Source organism: Gaeumannomyces tritici, assembly GCF_000145635.1.
Source record: "Gaeumannomyces tritici R3-111a-1 unplaced genomic scaffold supercont2.4, whole genome shotgun sequence".
NCBI classification, from domain to species: Eukaryota; Fungi; Ascomycota; class Sordariomycetes; order Magnaporthales; family Magnaporthaceae; genus Gaeumannomyces; species Gaeumannomyces tritici.
In genome coordinates, this window is record NW_008804548.1 from 82046 (window position 1) to 103544 (window position 21499).

At 59.7% G+C, this 21499-nt stretch overlaps 8 protein-coding genes and 1 non-coding gene across 9 annotated transcripts in view; 3 read left to right on the forward strand and 6 right to left on the reverse strand.

Annotated features, from left to right (window-relative positions):
• Window positions 1–1844: 1844 nt before the first annotated feature.
• GGTG_07418 (hypothetical protein) lies at window positions 1845–4440 on the forward strand. Its single transcript, XM_009225242.1, has 2 exons — window positions 1845–2571; window positions 2645–4440. The coding sequence occupies exons 1-2, from the start codon at window positions 2280–2282 to the stop codon at window positions 4228–4230; spliced, it is 1878 nt and encodes a 625-aa protein (XP_009223506.1). The 5' UTR covers window positions 1845–2279; the 3' UTR covers window positions 4231–4440.
• A 196-nt stretch (window positions 4441–4636) lies between these two features.
• On the reverse strand, window positions 4637–4724 carry GGTG_20149. The gene has a single exon. It is a non-coding gene; the product is annotated as a tRNA-Tyr (tRNA).
• A 587-nt stretch (window positions 4725–5311) lies between these two features.
• GGTG_07419 (hypothetical protein) lies at window positions 5312–7009 on the reverse strand (the record flags this gene model as incomplete). The annotated part of the gene is made up of 2 exons (XM_009225243.1): window positions 5312–5498; window positions 5589–7009. 2 exons carry the CDS (start codon window positions 7007–7009, stop codon window positions 5312–5314), a joined length of 1608 nt encoding a protein of 535 aa, XP_009223507.1.
• A 979-nt stretch (window positions 7010–7988) lies between these two features.
• On the reverse strand, window positions 7989–11021 carry GGTG_07420 (hypothetical protein; the record flags this gene model as incomplete). Its single annotated transcript, XM_009225244.1, has 5 exons — window positions 7989–8091; window positions 8153–10223; window positions 10318–10381; window positions 10459–10797; window positions 10884–11021. The coding sequence occupies 5 exons, from the start codon at window positions 11019–11021 to the stop codon at window positions 7989–7991; spliced, it is 2715 nt and encodes a 904-aa protein (XP_009223508.1).
• A 2850-nt stretch (window positions 11022–13871) lies between these two features.
• Window positions 13872–14108, reverse strand: GGTG_07421 (hypothetical protein; the record flags this gene model as incomplete). The annotated part of the gene is made up of 1 exon (XM_009225245.1): window positions 13872–14108. The coding sequence occupies one exon, from the start codon at window positions 14106–14108 to the stop codon at window positions 13872–13874; it is 237 nt and encodes a 78-aa protein (XP_009223509.1).
• Window positions 14109–14491: 383 nt separating this feature from the next.
• On the reverse strand, window positions 14492–15574 carry GGTG_07422 (cytidylyltransferase; the record flags this gene model as incomplete). The annotated part of the gene is made up of 1 exon (XM_009225246.1): window positions 14492–15574. One exon carries the CDS (start codon window positions 15572–15574, stop codon window positions 14492–14494), a length of 1083 nt encoding a protein of 360 aa, XP_009223510.1.
• Window positions 15575–16207: 633 nt separating this feature from the next.
• On the reverse strand, window positions 16208–17867 carry GGTG_07423 (anaphase-promoting complex subunit 10). The gene is made up of 3 exons (XM_009225247.1): window positions 17564–17867; window positions 17079–17454; window positions 16208–17008 (listed from the first exon to the last, which is right to left on the reverse strand). The coding sequence occupies exons 1-3, from the start codon at window positions 17700–17702 to the stop codon at window positions 16444–16446; spliced, it is 1080 nt and encodes a 359-aa protein (XP_009223511.1). The 5' UTR covers window positions 17703–17867; the 3' UTR covers window positions 16208–16443.
• Window positions 17868–17989: 122 nt separating this feature from the next.
• On the forward strand, window positions 17990–20722 carry GGTG_07424 (double-strand break repair protein mus-23). The gene is made up of 2 exons (XM_009225248.1): window positions 17990–18176; window positions 18249–20722. The coding sequence occupies exons 1-2, from the start codon at window positions 18161–18163 to the stop codon at window positions 20597–20599; spliced, it is 2367 nt and encodes a 788-aa protein (XP_009223512.1). The 5' UTR covers window positions 17990–18160; the 3' UTR covers window positions 20600–20722.
• Window positions 20723–20942: 220 nt separating this feature from the next.
• The window catches only part of GGTG_07425 (hypothetical protein), a gene marked incomplete at both ends in the record, with an annotated part of 1364 nt that continues 807 nt past the window's right edge, over window positions 20943–21499 (forward strand). Inside the window, 2 exons of the mRNA XM_009225249.1 lie at window positions 20943–21170; window positions 21258–21365. Coding sequence (XP_009223513.1) covers window positions 20943–21170; window positions 21258–21365 — 336 coding nt within the window. The remainder of the gene's footprint in view (window positions 21171–21257; window positions 21366–21499) is intronic.

Below are 21499 nucleotides of genomic sequence, written 5' to 3' on the forward strand. Positions count from 1 at the left end.
TTATTTATTTATACGCTGTTCTGTCTATAGGAAAGACCTTAGTGCTACAGCTATGGTGTTGCGTGGGGGAAACCCTTGGGTGTAGCCTAGGGAGGAAAACCCTGCGCCTGCGTACCGGTGCCGGGTCGGTGTTGGACCGTCGGCGCCGTTTACTGTGTTCCGCTCGATTGCTAATAAATGCTCTGGCAAAAAAAGCGTCCTCGTACCCTCCGGCCAGAGGGGGGGGGGGGGGGGTTGGTTGTAAAGTAAATATATAGTGGTAATATAAAAAAGACTTTAAGGAAGATGTATAAGAAATGTGGCTTTGTAAGAGCGCTACTGCTCCGGGGTAGCTCCGGCGTTTGCCGCTGGTAAACGGTTGCTTAGCCAGCCGGTGTGGTCGTGTAGGGCCGGCGCCCGGCGCCCTTGACCTTTACGTCGTGTTTCCAGGTGCGGCTTGCCTCCGGTCCGGTGTGGCTGGTCCTTAGTTGTTGTCCCGCCGTCCGGCCGTTAAACTAACCCAGTTGGCTTGGGGTGGTGGCTGTCTTTGTTGACGTTTTCGTTAGCGCCTTTGCTGGGTCGGTGCCTGGCCGCTTTTTAAAAAAAATTAAAATTTAAGAATTGCATATACGTTGCATTCGCAATTCAAAAACACCCCAGCTAAAGTGGGAGAAGAAGTGGGCCGTTTAGCCAAATTAGGTAATTGTTTAAGCTCCCACCTTGTTTGAGGTCTTCGCCCACCCACCTTGGCTGAGCACGGTGCCCGGAAAAAAGAAAAGCCCATCCGGAAGACTTCAGCACTCCGGCAAAACGAAAAACGTTATTATGGCTATAAGTAATGCCTTTTGCATCAAGATAATTACAAATCCCTTAAACGCGTGTTTTTTTTTTTTTTTTTTTTTAGGTGTAGAGTGCGGCGCAGGCATATTGTTTGGCTTTGGTGCTGGTACAATTGTGGTGGGAAAGGTAGAGTTTGGGTGGGGGAAAAAATTTGCGGTCCAAACTTTTTTCCACTACTCATCGAATCTGGCATCGACTTTGTTGGTGGGATGAGCCATGATTGGACAGATTGGCACCGATAGATAGCGTGCCTCAGGTTGCGGCAAGGACCGGCAGTCGTCTCCCGCGCCAGCCCAGCCAAGCTGCGCTAGCCGAGCTGGCCAATCATGGCGATGGTGAGCGCACGGCCCACGTGAGCTTGTCACTGCAGGGGTTATCAGGGGTGGTTGCCAGGGTTGAGCCAATCGTAATATGCGCAGATCGCAGCAGCTTCTTTAGCGGGACTTTGGATGGGGCAGCCCTTGGGACGATAAGCTCCTTGGTTCGTGCGGGAAGGCGCATCGGTGTTTTAACTCGTTAGCTGCCGTATTGTGCTGCTGATTCCGCCTTGCTGTCTGTGGCGGGGTTCCAGTCAGGAATACAGTAGAAGAATGGAAAAGGTCGAGATGCAGTGGTGGGCGCTGAGTAAGATCAGTTTGTTCGGGCCGCCCCACCCACACGTCTCTGCGAAGAAATGGCCCCCACACTCCTGCGATGAGAGGAGGACGGTCTGGATCTGGATGTCAGGCATTTGAGCTGGGCATGGATTGGTTGGTGTCGAAATCTATCACGTCTTTCTGTAAGTAAATGCTGAGAATTTTAGTTCTTGCTCGTCCAGTGGCGTCCGACACCGACAGGAGGGCTGGGATATTAATACCCCCGGCCGTCGGGGAGGGTCGGGGCTGGGCTGGAATGGCGGGGGTAGTGTCGCCGTGTCCTGAGCTAGCCCCAAAGAGGACGGTGCTTGGCTGGGCTGCATAAGTGAGAATTTTCGGCGTGTCCAGGTGGTGCGGCAGCTCGCGAATTTCCCCCTTGGCTCCGGCTGATGAGCTTGGCTGGAGCCAGTGCAGGCCGCCGTTGCATGCGGCACACAATATTGCGTGCGGTGGCACCGGCGGCAGAAGGTGTCAGCAATCTGCCCACAGAACTAGCCGACCAGGCTGTGCTATCCTATGCCCCTTGCCCACGCCCAGCCTAGCTGACCTCCCCTCCTATCCTTCGCCTCCCAGTCTCACGATCCCTCCGGTTCTCTGCCCTTTCCGCCACTCTAGCTACCAACCCATCTCACCCTCACCGCCCCAACGGTTTTTTTCGTAATTTCCCTAATACCTCGCATCAAGACACCCCGCCACGGCGCGTCATCGTCTCTCTTCCTCGTGGTCTAGAGACTTGCCAGCCCAGGCTGGGGTAAAACCGGTGCATACCGGTGCATAGCACCTCGGTCCGCGACTCTCTGGCCTTTCCACTGTTATCCCCGCACAATGGCGAGGGCCGCCGGGTGCAGACGAGGAGACGGGGCCGCGAGGTGTCGGCCTTGTCCCGTCACATCTCGCTCCGCCTTTTCCCTTGCGATCGCCGTGGCTGTGTGTAGCGTCGGCGTCGGCGCTGCCGCCGTCTCGGGTCGCGATGGCTCTTCAGCAGCCACCAAAATCATATTTTCTTCTCTCGCGGGGCAGGCCTTCGCGCCTGAGGACGTGGTTACTGTAAAGTACACGTCCCCCCTGGCCTGGCCCGTCCTCACCACCTGGTGTGACCCGGCCAGTCCAAGACAAGGTATGTGTACTTGTCCCATCTGCGACCCCCGCGGCGGCGACCTGGGATCACTAACATGCCCCCGTGCGTCCAGAGAGCATCCAAAAAGCTCACCCCTTTTCTAGCCAGTTGACCCTTTCGCTTTCGAGGATACGGCTGGACAGCGGTGACGAGTCGGAGGAGAAGGTGTGCTGGTTTAACCTCGGGTCCCTCGACGATCCAGACCAGCCAAGCACCAATAGCGACAGGTTTATCGTGACGAGGAGGAGAGGTCGGAGGAAAGCCGGAAACGACGATGACCATGACGAAAAGCAACTCGAGCTGCGAGACGACGGAACCCCACGGGGCACCAGGACGGTCGAGCCACGCGAGCAGCACAAGCGAGCGACGCCCGACATACCGGCGCCGACGGCGCAGCAGACGAGCGGGCCGTCGGACGCCTTCATCAACTGCCCCAGCGACAACCTGACGGTGTACACGGAGCCCGTGACGGCCAAGCGGTACGTGGTGCTGTGCGGACGCGACTACAGCTCCGACTTTGGCGCCTGGGACATACGCTCCCTGCCGTCGCCCAACACCAACGAGTGCATCGCGCGCTGCGCCTCGGACAAGACGGGCTGCACCGCCGTCGGCTGGGGCGACTACCGCGGCAACTTCACCTGCTTCATGAAGCGCTCCATCGGCGAGCCCAACAACGCCCCCGCCTGGCGCGTCGCCGTCGAGGACCCCTCGCAGCGCGGCACCGGCGCCACGCCCCGTCCCGAGCTCGCCACCACCGCTGCCGCCCAGAACCCCGGCGACGGCGGCACCGGCCTCAGCGGCGACGCCAAGGCCGGCATCGGTGTCGGCGTCACCCTGGGCGTCATCATGATCATCGCCGGCGCCGTCGCCATCTGGTACTTTGAGCAGCGCCGCCAGCTGCGCCAGCGCGCCCGCGAGATCGAGGAGCGCAAGCTCGAGGCCGCCAGCGGCTCCACCGACGGCGGCGGCTCCTCGCCGCGCGTCGGCCCGCCCACGCGCGGCAGCAGCTACCGGTCCGACCGACAGCAGACGGCGGCGGGGGCGGCAGCAGGAATGGCAGCGATACCACCGAACGCGGTGGGCAGCGGCAGCAGCGACGCCGCGGCGGGCGCGATGAATCCCCAGGCCGCGGGCAGCATCCGCAGCACCGGCAGCGGCGGCGCTGCTGCTCGGGGCGCGCCGGGCAGCGAGGGCAACGAAGGCACAGACGCCACGACGCCGCCGGGCCTGGCGCACGTGTCGGGCTACCTCCGGCAGCAGCAGCAGTTCATCCTCGACAGCTGCAAGCAGCAAGGGGGCGGCGGCGGCGGCGAATCGTCCACCACCTCGACGACGCCTCCCCAAAAGCCCGAGCGGGCATGGACGGGCGTTTCCGACGGCACGCCCTCGGGCCACGAGAGCGTCGTCTCGCCCTGGAGCGCCACAGGGGCCGGCCCGGCGTCGGCGGCGGCGTCGGAGCTGCCGGTGCGCGAGGGCTACCAGGGCTACGGCCCCGAGTACGAGATGCCGTCGGGCGCCGAGCCGGGCGGCCGCGCCCCGCGCCCGCACCACCCGGGGCCGCTCTGGGGCGCCGAGGCGGCCGAGCAGAAGTTCCTGCTGTCCGACATGGCCGCTATGAAGATGCGCGTGGCCCCGGACGACAGGACCGAGCTTCCGTGATGCGCGGGGCCATGTACGGCTATGGGTTTTACGTAGCTAGGGATTTCTTGTTTTCCTCTAGCGGGTCATTGCGAAAGGCGTTTTTCCAAGGTTTTATGTAGCTGGGGAATTTACAATCTTGACACGCAGGCTACCGTTGGATGCAAGATTCAGATGTGTATGTTGTATGGTTAGTAATTTTCACGGTATATACCGGACCTACTGGGGCTGGTGATGTGTGTATTCCTATCCAAACACGGGTCGGTCTTGCGTCCTCTCTCCAGTGGTCAGTCAGCCTGAATACGCCGCCCAAAGAAAGACGAAGCTTGCGAGCACTGCAAGCCCATTACGTAGTCCACTGCACAAATCATTCATGTGCAACAAGGAGCGTTTTGACAAAAGCACAGCAGCATCACCAAAAAGAATGTCTCCCCTCCCAGAATCGAACTAGGGACCTTTCGATAACAATTTGCCAATTACAGTCGAACGTGATAAACCAACTACACCAAGGGGAGATATCATGCTTGTTGTGGTGTGGTGCGATCTACCGCATATATGGGGCGTCGGTGCTCGCGCCAAGACGCTTTCCCCTCTTCCCCTCCGTCTTGTCCCACCCACCCTTCTCTCCTCTCTCTCACGTACTATCCATGAATCATGAAAACCTCATCCTCAGTAGGCGAACTGCTAAAGGGAAACGTTGAAAAACATTTATAAGCACAAATACGAGCGAGCGCAAGTCGAGGTGTGTACGGTATACTATTCACTATACGCTAAGTACTTAAATATTTCCCATTTCCAACCGCGCCGTGGCTATGGCCTAATCTTTATCAACAATAGCCTGTTTTTTTCCGGCCAATATTCCTTCCAGCCAGGCCCATTCCATTTTCCTAGCGCCGTTCCAACCCATCATTATAACTTTATCATCCGTATGCTCCTATTTAGGATCCACTGAGACAAGTTCTATGAAAAAAACAACAAAACAAAACGCTAGCAGGTGGTGTACATGGTTCTTGATGACGAGTTCAACTAGCGAGAAGGGCCGAAAATGACGTCGTTGTCGATCAACAAAAATGAAAAAAGAATAATTTTTGACAGGGGCCGCTTAGCCCCAGTGGGGGGGATATTTTTGCTCGACCGACTGTGGGTAGGTCCAGAAGATGAGGGCGTCGGCCAGCGGGTTCGTGATGCGCCTCCAAAACGGTATCATCCGTTTGGGCAGGTAGTGATTCGTCCGCTGATATTCGCACATGAGTATGATGTTGCCAAGGACATTGAGCAGTCGGAACACTCTGCACATGACAGCAAAGTTGGGTTAGCAAAAAGGCTCGCTCCGATACGTCACGAGGGAAAAAGGGAAGGAAAAGGAGCAGGCAACGTACAGATTGAGCGAGAACATGATCAAGCACGCCATTGTGCTCCTCGGCAGGTCATCGTATATCAGATACAACGAAATGGTGTAGTGTACGGGCAGGACCCAGAGGCAGAACATAATCATCTCGACCAGGAGTGTCCAGTGGTACGTTCGCACGCGGTTTCCGCGGAACATGAGCATGGCAAAGCACACCCACAACATGATGAAAGAGGTGATGGTCGGGGCGTAGACGGTGATGGCGTCGCGATAGTAGGTCCAGGCCAGGGCGGCGGCGACGATGCCCAGGCCGAGCTGGATCCAGCCGAGGAGGAAGAAGAAGAGCAGGCTGTCGTTATAAGCGCCGTAGCACTCGCGGTGGAACTGGGTGTGGCCGAGGGCGGCGTCGGTCAAGACGGGCCAGCCGCACCAGCGGCAGACCCAGACGCCGCCGCCGTCACCCATAGTGACCTTGCGGCCGACGACGAGGCGCTCGTCGCGCTTGGCCACGGCGCAGTCGACGCAGCGCGCACAGAGCGGGTAGTCGCGGTGCATTATGCTGGCCAGCAACAGGCTTGACTTGCCCTCGTCGTAGATCAAGCACGACGCACAGTGGCTGACTAGTAGACGGTGCAGTTCGGTCGCGCCAAAGAGCGCGCGCACCATGCGCGGCGCCGCGAAGTCGTGGAAAAAGTGACTCGTCCGCCGCAGCCGCTCAATGTCGCCAAAGTTGAGCTGGTGGATGATCAGCATCAGCACCTCGGGCGGCAGCGTCTGCAACGTCAGCGGCGCTCGTTGCTGGCGCCGCTGTCGCAGCACCATGGCCGTCTCCTCCTCGTTCTGCACCGCCGTATCCGCCACGGCCCCTGTTTCTGCTGTTGCTTCTGTGCCGCCTGTGGGGGGCCTTTCGGCTTCCCAACCTTGTGTTTGTCGCTGGTGTTGTGCTTCGGGCGGTCCTCGGCTGGAGCTGGCGGCAGATTTGGCGGGCGTGCCGTGGCTGTGGGAATCCGAGTCGAGGGCAATGCTGGAGGAGCCGCCCTGCAACGAGGACCGATGGCGCAGCTCCTCCATCTCGGGCAGGCCCTTCTCGAGATCGACGTCGGCGCCGGTGCTCATGGTAGTGACGGGGTTGGCGGCGACGCCATCGTCCGAGGGGTTACGTTGCGCGGGCGAGCTTGGGGTGGCCCCGCCGACGGTGGTGGTGCTGGCGGCGGGAGTAGTCGGGGCGTTTGTGCTGGGGTTGGCAGAGGTGGCCGTCGAGGGAGCGGCGGTGGCGTGGTTGTTTGCGTTTGCAGTTGCGTTTGGCTGGGCGGCCGCATTGTTGGTGGGACCGGCAGCTCCGGGAGTGGTGGCGGCGCCGAGCACGAGCGAGTTGAAGGAGCTGCGCAGCGACAGCGTGACGTCGTTCAGGCCCTGGGCGATGCGCTGCTGCATGTGCAGAGCCGGCTCCATCGTCTTCTGGCGGCGGCTGTCCCGGCCAGCCTACCTCCTCACCTGGAGAGCAGTGGCGGGCTGAGCGAACCTGTCATGGAACCCGTCGAGCGGCGACAACTGGAGGCAGCCCCCTCGGTCGGCTCAATGGTGGATGGTGGGCGACCAAGGTGGAGTTCGCTTTGGCGGTCTGGGCGAGCTCTTGGAGACGCTGGCGGGGCGAGGTTGGGGAAGTGTCCCTGTTGCGGGCCAGATGGGGAAGGGAAGGCACGCACCCCGCAGGAAGGCACTGGGGACTGATTAATGGGGGCGGCACAATTTTGTATCGCTGGAGCTTTCTTGACCCAATTGTGGCCTGACTTGGGACGGAGCAGGGTGCGGGTGAGATGGAATGGATAGAAGGCCAGCAACCAGACGAGGGCGCTGGGAAAGTCCAGCGTCAGCCTTTTCTCGTCCGATCGATTGGCGGTGGGCAGGTGGCTGGAGGCCTGAGCAGTCAAGGTAGAGGCTGCTGCTGCAGGCTGCAGGTGGAGGTTGGGGCCAGACGGGATTGACAGGTGGAATCTGACGATTCGGCAAAATTTCCATCACATTTCGAATTTCCAAGGTGAACAGCACTCGCAGCCGCACCAACAGCTCAGCTCCTGCACGCAGCCGTGGCCGCTAAAATAGTCGCAGTGCAAATGTGTGCTGGCTTGCACGCCGTCGCACGCGTCGCTGATTCTGCCTGCCGCTAGCAACCCCCTGCCAGTCCAGGGCCCGTATCCGTCTTCTTTCGATCGTCGACATCACTGCCAAAGTCTGTGGGTGCCCAGACTGAGGTGATGAGCCATGTCGGCCACATCAAGCCGCAATCGACCTATCCAGATCTCGACTGCGGCAGAGGACGGACCAGGTGACACCTACAAACAAACACTGAAATTGGTGGCAAACAAGCCTGCATGGCCAGCCAACAGCCCCTAATCTGCTGCCGACACCCCTGCAGCCCCTCGCACGTTCCTCAGACCTTGTATGGCAAAATAGTGATTTCGGGTGTCTTCCATATGTCCCAGTTGTCCGAGTGATCGGGGTCACTCATCGGCACCAGAACCGCGAAGCGGAAGCTGTCGTCAAGCATGTATCAGCACCATTCACAGCAAACATCAGACTGGAGAAACCACTCACGTGTAGTTGCCCGGCGCAATGTAGCTCCCGTTGGCCAGCTTGCCCAGCCACCAAAAGGGGTACAGCGTGCCGCGGCCCGTCGAGCTGCGCGGGCTGGCCACCGGCAGCGGCACCACGGCCTCGCGGTCCATGAAGCTCGGGTCAAAGGCCCAGCTGCTCGAGTAAATAGAGCTTGTCGCCGACCCGACGTAGCCGCCCTCGCCCGCCACGGGCGGGTACTTCCACCTATGCTCCCGCCAGCCCGCCTCGAAGATGTCCCAGCGCACCTGCCGCGTCGCCCACTTGAGCTCGATGTAGACCTTGGGGAAGCTCTGGACCATCCAGTCGAGGTCAAAGTTGTACGTGTGGTACGTGTCGATGCCCTCGCGGCCCGCCCCGCCCAGCTGGAACGGCGTCGTGTCCGAGAACATGCTGCGCCGCAGCTGGCCCTTGAGGTCGAACCCGGCCCCCGTGTACGGCACCGACAGCTCCTCGCCGTTGCTGCCCGACACCAGAATCTTGCCGCTGTACATGGGCAGCCGGCTCGCGTCGAGCCCGGCCGGCAGTGAGAAGCCGAACTGCGCCGTCCGCGTCTGGCCCGCCTGCACCGTGAACTTGCCCGACGGGAAGCTAACCTGCGGCGAAAAGGCGTACGGGTCGAGGTCGTACAGCTGCGCCAGGAAGTCCTGATAGTACGGGCTCTGCGCGTTGAACGTGCCCGCTGGCTGCAGCGCGAACTTGTACGTGACAGGGCCCGCGCCCGAGTTGGTCACGTCGACACTGTGGTACCGGTTGAAGTGGGCCGTGTCGTTGAGCGCGATGGGCTCGAATGTGAGCTGTGTATCGTATCTGAGCACCTTGCGGGCGTCGATCTGCCCGCCGCCCACTTGTGTCACCGGCGCCCAGAAGCCGTAGTTTATGGGCACGTTCCTCGGCGTAAATACCTGCCACGGCAGCGCCCCACCCGAGGCCCGGATCCGGTCCGTCAGCTTCTTTGCAATGCCAGGGCCGTGGACGGACCGGCCGCCGTATTTGCCGATGTAGAGCGCTGCTATGCCAGCGACGTAGGGGCAGGCCATCGACGTGCCCGACAGCACGGCGAACCCCCCGCCGAGGTATGGGGCGTAGATATTAGCTCCCGGCGCCGCAATGTCGGGCTTGGACTCGAGCTCGTTGAGCGTGCCCCAGCTTGTATAATACGAGGGGGTGCCGCCGGCCGAGTTGTACGCTCCAACGGCCCAGTCGCCGCGGGAGCTGAAGTCGGCCGTGACGTTGCCTCCCGCCTTGATGGTGGCTATGATTGCCTCTCCCGCCTTGACCTCGATCGTGGCCATCTCCGAATCAAAACCCGAAGACGGATCGGGTGGACGAAAGCTCTCATCTTTGTTGTAAAATAGAATGTATCTCGCCCCAAAGACCTCCAGGTTTGCCTGTTGCGTCGCAAAGTCGCACGCGCCCTTCCGCACCAGCGCGATACCCCTGGAGAGGTCGGGAGTCGTCGCCGGAAGCGGGTTGCAGGCCCCGGCCTCGGTCGTTGTATCAAGATTTGGCAGGATGACGGGCAGGTCCTTGACAGTCCACAGAAAGCCTGCGGGGGCGTATGCGAGCGCCGACTTGTTGGACTGCCCGTCAAGGGTAAATGTTGCTATGAACGGATCCGCAGCTATCGTCTTGGGGTCCGTCGAGGCCACAGAAATCACGTTCTTGCCAGACGCTCCCGAGCTGGAAAAGACCGGGCCGCTGTAGCCTTCGTTGCCAGCCGAAATGGTGACAACAACACCCCGCTCAACGAGGCGCGAGGCGACCACAGCCCAAGGCCCGTCGGAAAAGCCGCTCAGGGCCCCGACGCTGCAGGTGATGATGTCGGCCCCGTCCCGGAAGGCCATGAGGAAGGCGTCGATCAGAGTTTCGTCGTCGGTATAGCCACCGCCACTCAAATCGGCGAACACTTTGTAGATGTAGAGGCTGGCCTCGGGCGCAACACCCGCGAACCACTCGGACTTCCCGGCGAGGATGCCCGCTACATGGGTCCCGTGGCCGAAGGTATCGTGAGGATCTGGGTCGGGCGTCTTGGGTTCCGAACCAGGCCAAGCTGTTGGGGACTCAGTATCATCAGCATCACAGTTGGCATTTTGCAGGCATCTCAGCCGCGGGCTAGGATTGTGGCCATTTGCATCACAACTCACCTCCATCGCCTACAAGATCATAGCCTCCAGCAATCTTGAACCCCGACCCGAAACCGCCGCCCAGCTATCTCAGGGCAGTGGTGTTAGGCAGCGACGGACAACCAGCCAACACAAGACAGTAAACGCAATGGGTCAACTCACGGCTGGGTGGTTGTAGTCAGCCCCGGTATCGACAATAGCGACCCGGGCGCCCTTGCCGAGGATACCCTCCTTGTGGAGTTTGTCGACGCCCGTGTAGGAGTGGATCGTGTAGTTGGGCGCAGCCGCATCGTCGCTGAACCCAAGCGGCTGCAGCGCTCCCAGATGGACGCGGACGACGGGCCAGGCGCGCGCCACCTCGGGCACTGCCTCGAGAGAGTCGGCATTATCGTTAGGCGCTTCGACCGACAGGCCCGTGAAGACTCCAGGCGTGTCAAAGATCTTGAGGACTGTGCCGCCGCCGGCCTCGACCTTGGCTTTGAGTTGCGCGAGGTTTGAACCCTGCGAGGATCATAGCCACCGTCAGACGCATCGCGGAGCGGGCAATGGTGGCGTCGGGACGTGCGACACGGCAAAGCAACACTTACTGACGGCGTTTCGAGGATGTACCTCTTGGGAGCATGTAGCACCGACCCCTGATCCGAGGCAACCTTGCGCTCCTGGCGCCGCTCAACGGCGAGGGTACCAGTAAACGACAGGCAGAGGATGAGGCTGGAAAAACGCATCTTGATCTCGGACAAATGTCTGAGACGGCTTGCTTGTTAAGCCAGCATGCGAGGCTCCATAAAGGCCAAAGGACCAGAGAAGTTTCGCAGAGACGTGGGAACGGCGCAGCTTTAATAGAGCTTTCGATATCGCCTCAAGTCCATCCATCCTCTACAGCGACTAAAGGTAAGTGACCAACTCCATGCGGTCGTTATCAAGGCTATGTCCCACCTCCTTTCCTTGCGGCCCCTCCTCTCGTGTATGTTCCCCGACAGGCACAACATATGTGGCAGTCGGATGACGCCTCCACCATCAGGCAGGTGCGCTGTATCGACAGGCCCGGGATCTCTTGGACTGACGAAGCATGGAAAGCATGCTTACAAAAGATGTCAGACCGTGATGGCTGCAGTGAAGTGAGTTAGTGATGCAACTCCGCTGCCTGCATGACAAGTCCGCGCCCTCTGCTACATGCCTCTCCCATTTACTCTCGCGCCGCGCGACACGGCATGACATGCGGATAGGGCAGCTCGTCGGCGACGGGCCATGGTAACGTCACAACGCAATATGTCGCTGTGCCGCACAAGAACAGGCCGGAAGACGGCTCAAGAAACCGTTCGCTCTAATTCGCTCCAGTTCGCTCCAGTTCGGCGCCGCTCGGAAGAGAATGGGACCTTGTGATGCTATTGTGAGATGGTCGGGTGAAGCCAAGACCTGATGGAGAAGGTTGTTGAGGAAATATTGCCGTCTCGCAGCACGAGGCTAGGTGATATCGGGTGAGCCCTGCGGGCCTGCAGCTCAGAGGATTGCCAGGCCGCGTCCCCAGCGTCGCATTGCAGGCACCGGAGAGACGCTCGATACGAGGCCCTGCCCGACCGGTCGGTATCGGGCTGCCTGGTCGGCCACGGCATCTGCAGGCCTTGCCTGGGTACCTGCTGAGCGAAGGACGTGCAGCCGGGGCGGGACGATAAGTGTCTCCCGATATCAGGAATATATCGCCTAGGCTGAGCTCTGCCTGTTGGCCATGCAGAGAAGCGCGCATCCCGGCAAAGGCCAGCTGAGAATGGTGAGGCCCGGTCACTTGAAAGCGGTCCCAAACAGAGCCCATCTCGTCCTCGCCGCCCGATGTCTAACAGGCAATCACCCTAGCTTGCCGTGCCTGGTGCAAGCACCTTGAGGATTAGATAGGCTCGCAGCGGGCAGCCAGTGACCCCCACACGTGTGATGCTTGGTAGGGGTGGAGAGAGGGAGAGGAAAATGGACAAATAAAAATCGCCTAGTGTAGCGAGGACGGGCCGGCGAGTGCGGAAGGCATGCAAGCAGGGAAAAAAAATGGCTTGCAGCAGAGGCGGGTTGCCCGATGAGGCAGGCGGTTCAAGCCAACCTCGAGGCGAACATGGTCATGGCGACACAAATGCACCTACTCTTGGGGGACCTTCCGTTTTGGCCTTGGTCAGGGGACCAGGGAGGGGTGAGATTCGATGGAGCGGACAGAGGAGGGTCAGCAAAGAAGATGTAGAGCCCACGCCGAGCATCGCCAATGCAATATTCGGGACCAGACTGCATGATGGGTGCTTCGAAGCACGACACACGCTGGTAAGCAGGAGTGCCACGAGACAAGGAACCAGCACACCACTGTTGAGCCGCGTCGGTGGTGTGCCTTGGTCATTGCGCTGACCTCGCCCTCTACAACTAACACAGACAGCGAGTGCGACACATGGCAGGGTATCGCGACAGCGCGGGAAGGTCATCGATGACAACATAGTCGAGCTATGGGGATTGACAGGGGGAACGACAATGATTGGCGTAAGAACTACAAGAGGAGAAGTTGTGCTGCGCAAAGAATTGACAGGGCAAGATAAGGAGAAATCCTTCTTCTTCGCGACCTGGGCAAGCCCAGGAGCGCAATGAAAAAGAGAAAAAATCAGAGCCTGTCAGACGTCCATCGCTGCCCATCCCGCCCAGGCGCCCGAAGGCAAGACCCTGGGTGACCGGGATAGAGATCATCACAGTCCTCTATACAGAGACGGCGACCCGGAGGCGCGCCATTCTCCGCCATCCTTGCGGACAGAGCGAGGGCAAAAAGAGAGTTTTCACTCGAGGGCGACGAGGATTTGTGGTCATCAACCAGGGTGGGATCTGAAGCTTCTTTGGGAAACAAAGAAGTGGGACAAATACTATAGAAATGATTCTCTGAAGTATTGTCGACATGAAGAAGAAAGGAAGAAAAAAATCAAATGGGCGGGCGGATGGGTGCGGTTTTATACCGGCAGATGTGGCCCGTGCCGTGCTGCCTCGTGGTCCGTGCTAGCTGCAGACATTTCTTTCTGCCACACCTTTTTCTGACCGCCAAAAAAAAAATCTGCTGGGTGGAGGCTGGCGGTGGGGCATCCACCACGCCTGTTCCCACTGGCCGCGCCTCGAGGCCATCATGACCATCGTCTAGCAGCCCACAGCACTGAGACGAGGCTTCCCAAGACACGCATGCACCGAAGGCTCCGCCAAAGGACCGAGATGAACATCCATCTTTTGACGCTCTTTTCCTCTGTATACTCGAACGTGCAGCGTTGCCCCCTGCATCACGCTGGAAGGACAGCATGCTGGCTTTCCTCTCCCCCACTCTTGTCGATGCCGTCTCTCCATCTCATAGACATGCGCGGGATCTAGACTCTCAGCAGCTCTTCGTCGTCATCGCTCGGGCAACCCCATAGTGAACCAGTGCGCAGATATTCGTGATAGCCTCCTTGTCACCCGAGCATTCCTCCGTCCACCCCACCGTCCCCGCTGTAGGAAAAAAAAAAACACCGGGCTCTCTGCCATAGAGAATGCTAGAACAATATACATCCATGTCGCTACTCGATTATCAGTTCTCTTCATCTAGCAATGCTGTGTTCTCCTTCCTGTGCCTCATCTAGTCCTCCTCGTTGCATTGACTGGTCCTCGTCGAAGGGAAATTCCTCCCTGATCCATGCCGAGTTTTGCGGCTCCTCGCCGAAGAACTCTGCAGCATCGTTGGAGTCGGGTATTGCCGGAGTCTGATTACAGGCGAGTGCTTCCGGAGTCTGGCTCCAGGTGAATGTCTCGGGAATCTGGTTCCCGTCGAATATCATGGAGGGCTCTCACTGAACAACGTCGGGTTTTCGCTGAAGAATGCTGGAATCTCGATGTCGTTGAAGTCTTCCGGAGTCGGGCTCCAGTCAAATATCGACCGAGGAGACTCGCTGTGTGATTGTCGAATCCCCTCACTATTCCATCCTAGACTCCCCTCGGGAGAGAGTGCTGGGCTCCCGTAAGATGCTGGGCTATCACCACTGCGCAAGGCTGCGTTTGTCTCGCTGAAAAACACCGGACCGGCCCCGTGGGACAATACCGAACCGGTCCCGTTGTGGAGTACCGGATTGTACCGAAGCGGGTTCTCCTGACGGTACAATGCTGAAACTCCCTCGATGTGAATAGCCGGAATCTCGCTATTGAAAGCTCTGGCCGCACCGATCTACGGTGCCTGGCCTGCTTCGGTGTACGATGCTCGGGTCTCCTCCGCCTGCGATGTTGGACCCTCCGGATGATGCAATGCCTGACCCCCCTCCGTACTCGATCCTTGGCTTTCCTCCCTGTATAGTTCTTGCTCTTGGATCCATTGTGCGATTTTCGGAGGCACCAGCGTCGCGAGCAGGGCCCAATTCTGTTCTGCGACCGCCGTCCTTGCCCGCGTGCTGCTGATGTCGGTCTCGGCACCGAGGGCCCTGTGGGTCTCTTCAGCCACCACGACCTTTTCTCTCCACGTCCACTGCGTCCACTTGCAGTCCCGGCCCGTCCGCACGGCCGACACGTATCTTCGCTGTTCCCACCCATCGATAGCCGACGCGCCCGCCCGCAGCGTCACCCGCAGCGTCGCCCGTTCGAACATGGGCCCCAGCGTCTCAGCTACCCGCCCCGGGGGGTAGTACCTGGGGTCCAGGATTCTGGTGAGAGTGTCGAACCCGACGAGCAGCACCTGCTGCGCACGCCTGTCCGTGTTCGGCCAACGCGGCACGAACGTGTGGGTCTCCGCCGCCGCCAGGGCCTCGCTCTTCTGGTGGAAGTAGGGGAGCGTCGTCAGCGCCATGTCGATGCCGAACCAGGGTGAGAGCTCATGCTTGGGCCATCCCGCGGCGCGCTGGCGGTCCGCTTGCTCCTGCTGCTCCCAGAAGTAGAGGGCCAGGTCCCGGGCGAGTAGCTCCATCATGGCCCACCGTGCCGGGAACGCCGCCGGCTTGGCCGCCTTATCGGCGTTGTTGACCGACAGCAGCAGGAGGAGCCGCGTCCCGTGCGAACCGTAATGCGCCACGGCCTCGATCGCCATCTGTCTGTGCGCCTTGGTCGGTGGATTGAAGGACGAATCCAAGACTAGGATCCGCTCGGGCCCAAGGGTATTTTCGAGGTCCGCCAGCGGCAGCACCTGGCCCACCTCCTGGGGCTTCTCATGGCAGGGCAGCCGCCTGACGATGGCGAAATCGCTGCCCGACTTTAGAAAATGGGCTAGGTCTGCCTCGGCCCAGGGCCGCACCCCCTTCGCATCCGCCACTGGCTCGACCATGCTGGGCGGGGAGAAATGGGCTTGTTGATTACTATGCGCGACTGTAGGCTGCTGTAATGATGACGGCTCCAAGGTAGCGAGTATGCCCTTGCAGCTCTTGCGGTTGAGCTTATCTTGCTCCACAGCGTCAATGTTTAGGCGACTCCAACCACTCCCACCCGCAAGAAAGATGGCAGTTCCACCTACCTAAATAGCAAAAAGCCTATTACATAGGATTGGAAGAGCAGGAACGGGAATGAAAATAGGAATGACAAGAGGAACAAAAAAAGGGATGACGATATGAATAAAAAGCGGGATAGCGATAGGGATAAAAAGAGGAATAATAAAAAGAATAATACAAGGAATAATACTAAATAATAAGAATAGGGAATTTGTGATTATACTATCTTAGCTATTCCACTTTGTTGAATGGTAGCGGGTCGCACGGCAGTAGGAAGGGAGACCAAGGACACAGCTCCGCAGCCCGCGGCCTCTAGGATAGTAGTATATAGTTGAGAAGGTTCCGTACGGCGGAGCCTCCCCTGTGTCCCTGTAGACAAGACACGGCTACTTAGGGTATCCCAATCAAGCTGCTTCTCATCTCTATATCTATCGGTCGACCCGAAGGTCGTGAATGCGGTCCTTGGGACCTATAAAGCTGCCTTCTTTTTTATGGTGGGCGTGCAAGGGTAGAGTGGGGATGTGTTGATTTGACGGAACAGCACCGACGACAACGAACCTCTCAAAAAACAACAGATAAAAATGCATTGCACCGTTACTATCGGGTATCATATCGAAGCAGTACAAAAGCGCCATCCAACACCTGAAAGTGCCTGCAGAATACAAGACGAGAAGGACATGCGTAGAACGATAGTCCTCATATCCCAGGGCTACCTGATTTCTGGCTCGCGCATAAAGTCCGGCAGAGCCATACCGCCAATGTCGAGCCGACCTGGCGTCGCATCCAATCTCGAGTTTTCCCCGTTGTCTTCCCGGTCTGCTCTCTTTCCGGACAGACCCGGCAGACCCAACAGCCCACCGGCACCCCCTGTCTCTCCCTCGGCGGCGGCATCATCGCCACCCTCAAGGACGCCGCGGCCGCCAGCGCGCGGCGCCTTCTCATCCAGGGCGTAGATCTTGATGCCACGGATGTGCGTGTCCTTGCCGTTCTGATGATTCTCCTTGACGTGCATCTGCACAATAAAGCAGCACAGCGAGTTGCCGTCGGCACCGCCGCCGAGCCCCTCGATCTTGACCTCTTGCCACCCGCTCGGGCTAGTCAGCACCTGCTCGCCGAACTGTATCAAGTCATGGTGGCCCGTGCCGGCGTGCCAGAGGATGCGTATGGGCGTGTACGACTCGTCCTGCGTGTGGTCGACGAAGAAGCGGAGCGCCCTGATCTCGACTCGGCGGAGAAAGTGTATCGTGAGGAGGTGGGGTTGCTGGCCATCAGACCTTGGAAGCAGTGGATGAGGAGTCAGACGGCCCTGGTTTTCTTCCCCCTTGTTGCGCAGGCCAGACTTACTGCCAATACTTGTCCAGGTCATCGTTCAGCAGCTCCGCCACCCCGTTCCCCGGCTTGTGGCTGCTCACGCTGAAGTGGGCCAGGTTGTTGATCTCCTTAAGGCCAAGGGCGGCGGGGTCAAATGGTGGTACCGTGTCCTCCATCTCTTCATACTCAAAGTCGTCAGTCGGGGCGCCTTCCTCGTCGTGTATGTCGACGTCAAGGTCGCCTTCCATCATATCGTCGGGCTGCAGCTCGTCGACGAGACCACTCCGCGATTGCCTTTCGCCCCAGTGTTGGGGGTCCTCATCCGACAGGACTTCGCCGCCGTCCGCAATCTCGTCGTCTTCGTACTCGTCCGTGGTCTCTAACTCGTCCTCGGGCTGCTCTTCTGCTTCTGCGGTGGGGGTCGGAGCAAGGACGTCAGCAAGAGTGGCGCGTATGCAGCAAGGGACTGTCGACGTGATTATGGGGAGCACTGCAAACTCGAAGCTGGAGATATTTACCCAATGCGTGGCGGTCTGCTAGGTGGCGGAGATGTAGTTCGGCGGCTGTCCTCGCATCGTCAAGAGACTGGCCCCTGATGTGGTGCGCCTCTTCGGGGACGGAGGGGTGGCCAGGGCCTCGGGGTGCTGGACGAGGCATGGTGGAAAGTGGACTTGGGGTGGAAGATGGGAGGAAGGTGAGACAGACTCTCGACCACTCAAAGGCAAGGCGTGAGGGGTGCAGGGCTCAGGCGGCAAGGGAGCTCCAGGCAAGGACCCTTGGTTGGCGTTAGTTTGCGACAGCTGAAGACGCGGAGCTTCCGAAAGCTACAGCGCGTTGGCGGGGAGCTCCCCAATTGGGTTTGGCGGGGCTGTGGGGAAACCGACCGAGGAAGAGCTGAACAGGCTTACACGTGACTTCGTGTGTCTGTCGCACACCAGGCAGACAGCTCGCGTCGCGAACTTGCTCCGCTGTGACATCAGAATACCAGCCCACCAGCAAAAAGCCGCCGTTAAACGTGATCTGACGGAAGAGGTGGCTCTGGAACTGCTCACATTTAACTTGGGCTGGCACAGCCTGGCCATAGAGAGCTGCGATCAACGCCGCAATCTTCCACGATGCCGCCCGCCAGAGGTAACGTTCCTATCCTCGTTCATTGCTGCGCTGGGAGACAGACTGACCCTCCTGTGACCACCCCACCATTAGAGGCAGACATGATTCGGATCCTGGTCGCCACCGACAACCATGTTGGCTACGGCGAGAAGGACCCGATCCGGCGCGACGACAGCTGGCGCACGTTTGACGAGATCATGCACATCGCCAAGAGCCAGGATGTCGATATGGTGCTTCTCGGCGGCGACCTCTTCCACGACAACAAGCCGTCGCGCAAGGCCATGTACCAGGTCATGCGCAGCCTGCGCCAGAACTGCCTGGGCATGAAGCCGTGTGAGCTCGAGTTCTTGTGCGACCCGACTGAGGTTTTCGCCGGCGCCTTTGGCCACGTCAACTACGAGGACCCCGACATCAACATCTCTATACCTGTCTTCTCGATCCACGGCAACCACGACGACCCCAGCGGCGACGGCCACTTCTGCTCTCTTGACCTGCTGCAAGTTGCCGGCCTCGTCAACTATTTTGGCCGCGTGCCCGAGGCCGACAACATTGAGGTTCGCCCCGTGCTGCTGCAGAAGGGCAACACCAAGCTGGCCCTGTACGGCATCAGCAACGTGCGCGACGAGCGCATGCACCGCACCTTCCGAGACAACCATGTGAAGTTCTTCCGCCCCTCCCAGGCCAAGCAGGACTGGTTCAACCTTTTGACGGTGCACCAGAACCACCATGCCCACACCGCCACCGGCTACCTGCCCGAGAACTTCCTGCCGGATTGGGTCGACCTCGTCGTCTGGGGCCACGAGCACGAGTGTCTCGTCGACCCCGTTGAGAACCCTGAGACGGGATTTCACGTCATGCAGCCAGGCTCGTCTGTCGCCACCTCGCTCGTCCCCGGCGAGGCCGTCCCCAAGCACGTGGCCGTGCTCAACGTCACGGGCAAGGAGTTCACTGTCGACAAGATTCCGCTCAAGTCGGTCCGTCCCTTTGTCACACGCGAAATCGTGCTCGCTCAGGACCCGAAATTTAAGAAGCTGTGGAAGCAGAAGCCCAAGGATCACCGCACCGAAGTGACCAAGTTGCTTACGGCCATAGTTGACGACATGATCGAGCAGGCCGCGCGCGAGTGGGAGGAGCTGCAGAACTCGGGTGAGAACAGCGAGGATTCCCCTGACCAGCAACCCCTACCCCTGATTCGCCTCAAGGTCGAGCACGGCGCCCCCGAGGCTACGGGCGAGTTCGAAGTCGAGAACCCGCAGCGCTTCTCAGGCCGCTTCGCCGAGAGGGTCGCCAACACAAGCGATCTGGTCTACTTCCACCGCCGGAAGACGGCCGCTAGCTCGGCCGGGAAAACGGACAAGAGGAGCGCCGGCAAGATTTACGAGGTCACAGCCGAGGACGGAACTCTTGATATTCTCAAGGTCGAGGAGTTGGTATTCGACTACGTAACCAAACAATCCGTTAAGATCCTGCCCCAGAAGCAGATGGGAGAGGCTGTCAACTCGTTTGTGAGCAAGGATGACAAGAAGGCTATAGATGACGTCGTCTTTGACTCCCTGTCCAAACAAGTCAAAAGCATGATGGCCCTGGGTGTTGAAGACATGGAGGTCGAGGCGCGCATGGCCGAGATCCTGAAGGAACAAACGGCCAAATTTGACGCAGGACAGAGGAGCATGGTTAGGCGACCGAGATACAAGCCGCAGCCCTTTGACTACGACTCGGACCTGAATGGCCCGTGGGAGGAGAGACCCGAGGCCGTCATGACTGATCCCGAAGACGAAAAGGTGTCGGCTGCGAAAGGCTCGACGGCTTCTCGTGGCGGCCGTGGTCGTGCTGCGGCAGCGGCGGCGGCGAAAGCCAAGGCGGACAGCGACGATGATATGATCATGGACGATTCGGACAACGCGCCACAACCGCCAGCCAGCAAGCCAACCAGGGCAACTCGCGGTGCAGCGGCAGCAGCAGCAGCAGCAGCTCCCAAAGCCGCGGCGCGTGGTAAGAAGGCAGCGGCGGCAGCAAAACCGGCGGCCAAGCGCGGTGGACGGAGGCCCAACCCGTTTCAAGACAGCGACGACGAGGTTGTTGAGGAGCAGGATGACGCCATGGCCCTGGATGTGGTGGATGATGATGACGATGACGATGACGACGGTTTTGAGGAGATCCCACCGCCGCCACCCAAGCCCGCACCGAAGCGTGCTGCCCCCAAGAGGGCAGCGCCGGCTGCCGCCCCGCCAGCGTCACGCGCCTCGACGCGGACGACAGGTGCAACGAGGCAGGCCACACTCAACTTCTCACAGTCGCAGCGCCCGGCCACGCAGAAACGTCCGACAAGGTCGGCGCAAAAGGCTCTCGAGCTCAGTGCGGACGAGATCTCGGGGGATGACGATGATGACGACCCGTTCGAGACGCAGAAACAGAGCAGTAGCACCCGGTCGAGGAGGCGTTAAGAACAAGCTGGATTATTTGACGAGGCGAATATGTATTTTGGTCCATCTCTCGATTTGCTCTTGCTGGATATGTTACTATAGGGTTGCGATGATTTGAACATGACCATTTTTGTTGCTGTAGCATATACCTGCCGTAAATGTCTGCTATGTGAAGTCAGGGGTGACTTTCACGTGACACAGGAAGCCCCACATTCCGGTGGGTGTAATGCATCATTGCAATCGCCTGCCGCAGCGTCGCGCAACCGCCTCGATTCAACCGCGGCGGCGTTTTCAGTTCTGTCGAAAAAGGACCGGTCCTCTGCATCAAACGCCATCACACACGGCCTCGAAAAAAAAGTCCACGATGGCGACCGCGCAGCCCCAAGAGAACCCGGCCGGCGCCGAGCAGGCAGCGCCGGCGCCGCAGGCCAACGGCGATCCGCAATCACAGCAGCCCGAGACGCAGCAGCAGCCGTCGCAACAGCCCGAGGAGGAGCCGCAGGCCGCGCCGCTGCCCGAGCCCAAGACGGCCACGCGCAAGGACATACCGCTCAAGGATTTCATGGCGCGGATGGACGACTATGCTCCCATAGTATGTGGTTTCTCACCCTGTTTCAACTTATCCCGCTCGGCGGACCAGTCCGCTGACCGTCACGCCTCTTCTCCCCACCCCCGCCAGATCCCCGACGCCGTGACGAACTACTACATGACGCGCGCGGGCCTCCCGCCGCCGCCGCAGACGGACCAGCGGCTGGCGCGGCTGCTGGCGCTGGCGACGCAGAAGTTCGTGGCCGACATTGCGGCCGACGCGTACCAGTACAGCCGCATCCGCGCCTCCAACTCGGCCGCCTCCAACAACCCCATGGGCCAGCTCGGCGCCGCCGCCGGCTTCCCCGCGGGCGGCCAGGGCGGCGGCCAGGG

Coding starts and splice junctions, on each gene's coding strand:
- GGTG_07418 (XM_009225242.1), top strand. CDS start 2,280: ATGGCGAGGGCCGCCGGGTGCAGACGAGGAGACGGGGCCGCGAGGTGT. Junction 2,572..2,644: donor CCCGGCCAGTCCAAGACAAG/GTATGTGTACTT, acceptor CCGTGCGTCCAG/AGAGCATCCAAAAAGCTCAC.
- GGTG_07423 (XM_009225247.1), bottom strand. CDS start 17,702: ATGCCTCGTCCAGCACCCCGAGGCCCTGGCCACCCCTCCGTCCCCGAA. Junction 17,455..17,563: donor AGCAGACCGCCACGCATTGG/GTAAATATCTCC, acceptor CCCCCACCGCAG/AAGCAGAAGAGCAGCCCGAG. Junction 17,009..17,078: donor GACCTGGACAAGTATTGGCA/GTAAGTCTGGCC, acceptor ACTGCTTCCAAG/GTCTGATGGCCAGCAACCCC.